At 46.9% G+C, this 8,002-nt stretch overlaps 3 protein-coding genes across 3 annotated transcripts; all 3 read right to left on the bottom strand.

The window, feature by feature from the left end:
• On the bottom strand, positions 1–927 carry TbgDal_I3190 (hypothetical protein, conserved, (fragment); the record flags this gene model as incomplete). Its single annotated transcript, XM_011773293.1, has 1 exon — positions 1–927. A coding segment is annotated over one exon (927 nt), but the record flags the coding sequence as incomplete, so codon positions are not given.
• Positions 928–2,397: 1,470 nt separating this feature from the next.
• TbgDal_I3180 (hypothetical protein, conserved) lies at positions 2,398–3,981 on the bottom strand (the record flags this gene model as incomplete). The annotated part of the gene is made up of 1 exon (XM_011773292.1): positions 2,398–3,981. The coding sequence occupies one exon, from the start codon at positions 3,979–3,981 to the stop codon at positions 2,398–2,400; it is 1,584 nt and encodes a 527-aa protein (XP_011771594.1).
• Positions 3,982–5,478: 1,497 nt separating this feature from the next.
• Positions 5,479–7,062, bottom strand: TbgDal_I3170 (hypothetical protein, conserved; the record flags this gene model as incomplete). The annotated part of the gene is made up of 1 exon (XM_011773291.1): positions 5,479–7,062. The coding sequence occupies one exon, from the start codon at positions 7,060–7,062 to the stop codon at positions 5,479–5,481; it is 1,584 nt and encodes a 527-aa protein (XP_011771593.1).
• Positions 7,063–8,002: the final 940 nt, after the last annotated feature.

Here is an 8,002-nt window from a genome sequence, read left to right as displayed (position 1 = left end):
CTCATTCAACCACTCTCGGCAGTTAGGGGGAGCGAACAGGTATACCTCCTCACCATTAGAATTTATGTCAAGGAAGATACGCCCACTGAGTCGTAACAGTCGCTCCGCATCCAATTGTGACAGGGCGAACACCCACGCGCAGCCTTTGCCCCGACCGTTAACCGGGTTCGTGTGAGCCTCCATGTGAGCAATCACAAGGTCAGGTGCAATGAAGCGCAGCAGACGCCGTAGAGCTGAGGGGTGTGGGTCCCGTCGTTGCTGGCCAAAAAACAGACGGATGGGCTTCACGTCCGAAGCTTTCGTTGCGGGTTCCATAGATGAGGCCTTCGTTACCGGAGGTTTCCTCTCTGGACGGTACTGCATGAAGCTGCGGGTGTCAAAGGCGGGGATGCTCATCACGCCATGCTCATTCACTGCAAAGTATCCCTGCACCAGTTTGTGAAACTTCTTACATGTCCGTGATAAGGCAATGACGTCTGGAAGAGAAAGGTATGGAATGGCACCATACAGGACGGATTCCGGCACATCGTGAAGGGTCAAAGGCTTTTCAGAGGCAACAGAAGAAACATGTTGATGTTCCTCATGCAACTCGGAAAGGTCACCCAACGAGTCAAACGAGTCCACTGAATCAGCCCCTGACAACCCTGACGGCTCCTGGAACTTAACATGCAGCGGGTTCACACACTTCAGCACAGTGCAATCAGTTGAGCAGCGACTGCTGAGGCCTGCGCCAGTACAAACGGAAGGGACGGTTTCACGCATCACAGATCGGCACGTGTCTGAGGTGCTCAGAGCAGGACTTGTAAGAACCAAACTGCTTCCGGATGATAAAACAGGGGACTCACATGCATTGAAATCATCAACAGCGCCCTTCAAGAACGTAGCTCCGCTCAACCGCATTTCACTGTTTTCCTCCTTCAAAAACATCGTGTACACCGCTATTCAAATAACGCTTGGTAAAGGTTTGCTTCACAATTCACGACAAAGAAAATGATGGCAATTGGGTTGGCCTCAGATGTTACCTTGCTTATGGTCTTCTGGTTCCGATAGCGGAAAACACTATCACACGCATCAATAAACAGAAGGTAGAAGCAAAAAGGAATTTGAGAGAAAGAGACAAAACAAACGAAAAGCAGACACAGCGTAACGGGTGACAAGGCCACGGGTTAAAAATTGGGGAACTTGCATGCACAAGTCCCGGGAGGAGATACGATTTGTGCGAGGCACTGCTGCAAGTGTACACACACGTCCAATCTACCGCTGCATCACACAACACCACAATTACAATAAACACTTGTCATAAAGATGGTGTGTTGCCTAAACGAAGAGATGCTTGAGGAAAGGGACAAGAAATAAATCAAACGTGTCAGCAAACAGCAAATGGAGCACCACTGCAATTAGTGTGTAATGATGTCATGCAACTGGAAGAGCAGGGTGTGTGTGTGTATGTGAGCAGCGGAAACAAAAATAGAAATAAAAGTAAAATAAAATAGTAAATGAAACGAAATGAAAAATGATATAAAATGAAACGAACAAGGGAGAGGAAAATAAAATGATAAGAGAGAAATTGCCAAGGACAATCCTCTATTAGTAAGAAGCATTTACTTACATAAGGGCATTCAAAATGAAAAAGTAAAAAAAGAAAGAAAGGGATAAAAAGAGATAAAAAGAGATAAAAGGGGAAAAAAGAAACAAAGTCACGGCATATAAAAACAAACATATATATGTATGTATATACGTGTATATAGGTATGCTTATATGTTTGTATAGGATGAAAAAGAGAGGAAAAAACATGTGTATAAAAGTTATATAAGGGAACATATAGATGTAGGGAGGGAAGAAAGTACAGCGAGTGAAATTATCTTAGGTTAATAGAAATACAAAAGAAAACAATGAAAACAATGAGGGTGAGGAAGGTGTAGTTCCAATTAGCCGTCTCTTCCCTGCAATTAGCAGGGAACAGGAGTCTTGCACAAGTTATGTCAATGGGAAGCCCGTGACGGTCTATGTGCCGTACCGGGGGAAGCTGTTACATACGGAGGAAGTTGTATATATGTTTTTTCCATGGTCATATAATTGAATCGGTATATATAAATAGTGGGGATTGATAGAAAGCGTATATGTGTATAAGTGTAAATGAGTATATGTGGTAATTTGTATAGGGAAGGATTGCCCCCTCCTCCTTACAGCACTCGGTCCAGAGACCCCCAAGACATCCTTAATGCAAGCGAGCAAAGTGCAAACGGCAAAGAAAGGGAGTGGAAAATGAAAAAAAAAAAAACATAACGTAATAATTAAAAAAAGGGAGGGAAGAAACTACAGTCCAACCAGTGGGGACACGCCGTCCACAGCATCACCACACAGACTCGATGGAGTGCTCACCACTCAGTTGGACCGCTAAGATGCCGCTAGTACGCACAGTGGGCCGTACACGTACGGGTCGTGCCGGAACCGCCTAGGGCCTGTCCATATAGTGCTTGTGTACACGTTGTGTGGCACAGTGCGTGTTGTCGTCTCGGGACACGCAATAAATCTGTCACCGCCTACCCCAGAGCCAAGGCGTGCTCCCGGGTGGAATCCCCACATTTCATGATGAAGAAAAGTTGAGGAATTGCTGCAAAACCGAAGTTCCCTGGCACGCTGAGTGGCTGAAGCATCCGCCGCAACCAACCATGGGCGGCGCCTTGCTTGCAAACGCTCAGGTGTGGACTCACCCGACTGCAGAGCCTCCCCTGACCTGCGCCTTCCGTGTGTTGAGTCGCCTTGCAAATGATTGCTGGTCGTCCACGCCTCGGACGGCCGCTCCTGCTGCTGCAGGCCCTCATCCTGTGGAGACCCAACTCGTACCAATGGTTCCACAGAGTCGGGCATCTGCTGGGCCGCCGCGACGGGTGCCTGCTGCTCCGTAACACCGCGATGTTGTGGATGGGGACGCACACATTGTTCCAACCCCTTCTCCACTTTGGCACTCGACTTCCTGGGGGCTTCCACAACCATCGGCTGTCGTGGCAAGTGACTTGGACGAACTGCGGAAGCGACTGCACACTCCGCGTGCTCATTCAACCACTCTCGGCAGTTAGGGGGAGCGAACAGGTATACCTCCTCACCATTAGAATTTATGTCAAGGAAGATACGCCCACTGAGTCGTAACAGTCGCTCCGCATCCAATTGTGACAGGGCGAACACCCACGCGCAGCCTTTGCCCCGACCGTCAACCGGGTTCGTGTGAGCCTCCATGTGAGCAATCACAAGGTCAGGTGCAATGAAGCGCAGCAGACGCCGTAGAGCTGAGGGGTGTGGGTCCCGTCGTTGCTGGCCAAAAAACAGACGGATGGGTTTCACGTCCGAAGCTTTCGTTGCGGGTTCCATAGATAAGGCCTTCGTTACCGGAGGTTTCCTCTCTGGACGGTACTGCATGAAGCTGCGGGTGTCAAAGGCGGGGATGCTCATCACGCCATGCTCATTCACTGCAAAGTATCCCTGCACCAGTTTGTGAAACTTCTTACATGTCCGTGATAAGGCAATGACGTCTGGAAGAGAAAGGTATGGAATGGCACCATACAGGACGGATTCCGGCACATCGTGAAGGGTCAAAGGCTTTTCAGAGGCAACAGAAGAAACATGTTGATGTTCCTCATGCAACTCGGAAAGGTCACCCAACGAGTCAAACGAGTCCACTGAATCAGCCCCTGACAACCCTGACGGCTCCTGGAACTTAACATGCAGCGGGTTCACACACTTCAGCACAGTGCAATCAGTTGAGCAGCGACTGCTGAGGCCTGTGCCAGTACAAACGGAAGGGACGGTTTCACGCATCACAGATCGGCACGTGTCTGAGGTGCTCAGAGCAGGACTTGTAAGAACCAAACTGCTTCCGGATGATAAAACAGGGGACTCACATGCATTGAAATCATCAACAGCGCCCTTCAAGAACGTAGCTCCGCTCAACCGCATTTCACTGTTTCCCTCCTTCAAAAACATCGTGTACACCGCTATTCAAATAACGCTTGGTAAAGGTTTGCTTCACAATTCACGACAAAGAAAATGATGGCAATTGGGTTGGCCTCAGATGTTACCTTGCTTATGGTCTTCTGGTTCCGATAGCGGAAAACACTATCACACGCATCAATAAACAGAAGGTAGAAGCAAAAAGGAATTTGAGAGAAAGAGACAAAACAAACGAAAAGCAGACACAGCGTAACGGGTGACAAGGCCACGGGTTAAAAATTGGGGAACTTGCATGCACAAGTCCCGGGAGGAGATACGATTTGTGCGAGGCACTGCTGCAAGTGTACACACACGTCCAATCTACCGCTGCATCACACAACACCACAATTACAATAAACACTTGTCATAAAGATGGTGTGTTGCCTAAACGAAGAGATGCTTGAGGAAAGGGACAAGAAATAAATCAAACGTGTCAGCAAACAGCAAATGGAGCACCACTGCAATTAGTGTGTAATGATGTCATGCAACTGGAAGAGCAGGGTGTGTGTGTGTATGTGAGCAGCGGAAACAAAAATAGAAATAAAAGTAAAATAAAATAGTAAATGAAACGAAATGAAAAATGATATAAAATGAAACGAAATGAAAAATGATATAAAATGAAACGAACAAGGGAGAGGAAAATAAAATGATAAGAGAGAAATTGCCAAGGACAATCCTCTATTAGTAAGAAGCATTTACTTACATAAGGGCATTCAAAATGAAAAAGTAAAAAAAGAAAGAAAGGGATAAAAAGAGATAAAAAAGAGATAAAAGGGGAAAAAAGAAACAAAGTCACGGCATATAAAAACAAACATATATATGTATGTATATACGTGTATATAGGTATGCTTATATGTTTGTATAGGATGAAAAAGAGAGGAAAAAACATGTGTATAAAAGTTATATAAGGGAACATATAGATGTAGGGAGGGAAGAAAGTACAGCGAGTGAAATTATCTTAGGTTAATAGAAATACAAAAGAAAACAATGAAAACAATGAGGGTGAGGAAGGTGTAGTTCCAATTAGCCGTCTCTTCCCTGCAATTAGCAGGGAACAGGAGTCTTGCACAAGTTATGTCAATGGGAAGCCCGTGACGGTCTATGTGCCGTACCGGGGGAAGCTGTTACATACGGAGGAAGTTGTATATATGTTTTTTCCATGGTCATATAATTGAATCGGTATATATAAATAGTGGGGATTGATAGAAAGCGTATATGTGTATAAGTGTAAATGAGTATATGTGGTAATTTGTATAGGGAAGGATTGCCCCCTCCTCCTTACAGCACTCGGTCCAGAGACCCCCAAGACATTCTTAATGCAAGCGAGCAAAGTGCAAACGGCAAAGAAAGGGAGTGGAAAATGAAAAAAAAAAAACATAACGTAATAATAAAAAAAAGGGAGGGAAGAAACTACAGTCCAACCAGTGGGGACACGCCGTCCACAGCATCACCACACAGACTCGATGGAGTGCTCACCACTCAGTTGGACCGCTAAGATGCCGCTAGTACGCACAGTGGGCCGTACACGTACGGGTCGTGCCGGAACCGCCTAGGGCCTGTCCATATAGTGCTTGTGTACACGTTGTGTGGCACAGTGCGTGTTGTCGTCTCGGGACACGCAATAAATCTGTCACCGCCTACCCCAGAGCCAAGGCGTGCTCCCGGGTGGAATCCCCACATTTCATGATGAAGAAAAGTTGAGGAATTGCTGCAAAACCGAAGTTCCCTGGCACGCTGAGTGGCTGAAGCATCCGCCGCAACCAACCATGGGCGGCGCCTTGCTTGCAAACGCTCAGGTGTGGACTCACCCGACTGCAGAGCCTCCCCTGACCTGCGCCTTCCGTGTGTTGAGTCGCCTTGCAAATGATTGCTGGTCGTCCACGCCTCGGACGGCCGCTCCTGCTGCTGCAGGCCCTCATCCTGTGGAGACCCAACTCGTACCAATGGTTCCACAGAGTCGGGCATCTGCTGGGCCGCCGCGACGGGTGCCTGCTGCTCCGTAACACCGCGATGTTGTGGATGGGGACGCACACATTGTTCCAACCCCTTCTCCACTTTGGCACTCGACTTCCTGGGGGCTTCCACAACCATCGGCTGTCGTGGCAAGTGACTTGGACGAACTGCGGAAGCGACTGCACACTCCGCGTGCTCATTCAACCACTCTCGGCAGTTAGGGGGAGCGAACAGGTATACCTCCTCACCATTAGAATTTATGTCAAGGAAGATACGCCCACTGAGTCGTAACAGTCGCTCCGCATCCAATTGTGACAGGGCGAACACCCACGCGCAGCCTTTGCCCCGACCGTTAACCGGGTTCGTGTGAGCCTCCATGTGAGCAATCACAAGGTCAGGTGCAATGAAGCGCAGCAGACGCCGTAGAGCTGAGGGGTGTGGGTCCCGTCGTTGCTGGCCAAAAAACAGACGGATGGGCTTCACGTCCGAAGCTTTCGTTTCGGGTTCCATAGATGAGGCCTTCGTTACCGGAGGTTTCCTCTCTGGACGGTACTGCATGAAGCTGCGGGTGTCAAAGGCGGGGATGCTCATCACGCCATGCTCATTCACTGCAAAGTATCCCTGCACCAGTTTGTGAAACTTCTTACATGTCCGTGATAAGGCAATGACGTCTGGAAGAGAAAGGTATGGAATGGCACCATACAGGACGGATTCCGGCACATCGTGAAGGGTCAAAGGCTTTTCAGAGGCAACAGAAGAAACATGTTGATGTTCCTCGTGCAACTCGGAAAGGTCACCCAACGAGTCAAACGAGTCCACTGAATCAGCCCCTGACAACCCTGACGGCTCCTGGAACTTAACATGCAGCGGGTTCACACACTTCAGCACAGTGCAATCAGTTGAGCAGCGACTGCTGAGGCCTGCGCCAGTACAAACGGAAGGGACGGTTTCACGCATCACAGATCGGCACGTGTCTGAGGTGCTCAGAGCAGGACTTGTAAGAACCAAACTGCTTCCGGATGATAAAACAGGGGACTCACATGCATTGAAATCATCAACAGCGCCCTTCAAGAACGTAGCTCCGCTCAACCGCATTTCACTGTTTCCCTCCTTCAAAAACATCGTGTACACCGCTATTCAAATAACGCTTGGTAAAGGTTTGCTTCACAATTCACGACAAAGAAAATGATGGCAATTGGGTTGGCCTCAGATGTTACCTTGCTTATGGTCTTCTGGTTCCGATAGCGGAAAACACTATCACACGCATCAATAAGCAGAAGGTAGAAGCAAAAAGGAATTTGAGAGAAAGAGACAAAACAAACGAAAAGCAGACACAGCGTAACGGGTGACAAGGCCACGGGTTAAAAATTGGGGAACTTGCATGCACAAGTCCCGGGAGGAGATACGATTTGTGCGAGGCACTGCTGCAAGTGTACACACACGTCCAATCTACCGCTGCATCACACAACACCACAATTACAATAAACACTTGTCATAAAGATGGTGTGTTGCCTAAACGAAGAGATGCTTGAGGAAAGGGACAAGAAATAAATCAAACGTGTCAGCAAACAGCAAATGGAGCACCACTGCAATTAGTGTGTAATGATGTCATGCAACTGGAAGAGCAGGGTGTGTGTGTGTATGTGAGCAGCGGAAACAAAAATAGAAATAAAAGTAAAATAAAATAGTAAATGAAACGAAATGAAAAATGATATAAAATGAAACGAAATGAAAAATGATATAAAATGAAACGAACAAGGGAGAGGAAAATAAAATGATAAGAGAGAAATTGCCAAGGACAATCCTCTATTAGTAAGAAGCATTTACTTACATAAGGGCATTCAAAATGAAAAAGTAAAAAAAGAAAGAAAGGGATAAAAAGAGATAAAAAGAGATAAAAGGGGAAAAAAGAAACAAAGTCACGGCATATAAAAACAAACATATATATGTATGTATATACGTGTATATAGGTATGCTTATATGTTTGTATAGGATGAAAAAGAGAGGAAAAAACATGTGTATAAAAGTTATATAAGGGAACATATATATGTAGGGAGCAAAC

This window comes from Trypanosoma brucei, chromosome 1, assembly GCF_000210295.1.
Source record: "Trypanosoma brucei gambiense DAL972 chromosome 1, complete sequence".
Taxonomy (NCBI): Eukaryota; Euglenozoa; class Kinetoplastea; order Trypanosomatida; family Trypanosomatidae; genus Trypanosoma; species Trypanosoma brucei.
Note: the sequence above shows the minus strand (reverse complement) of the source record. Positions and strands in the feature narration are given on the sequence as shown.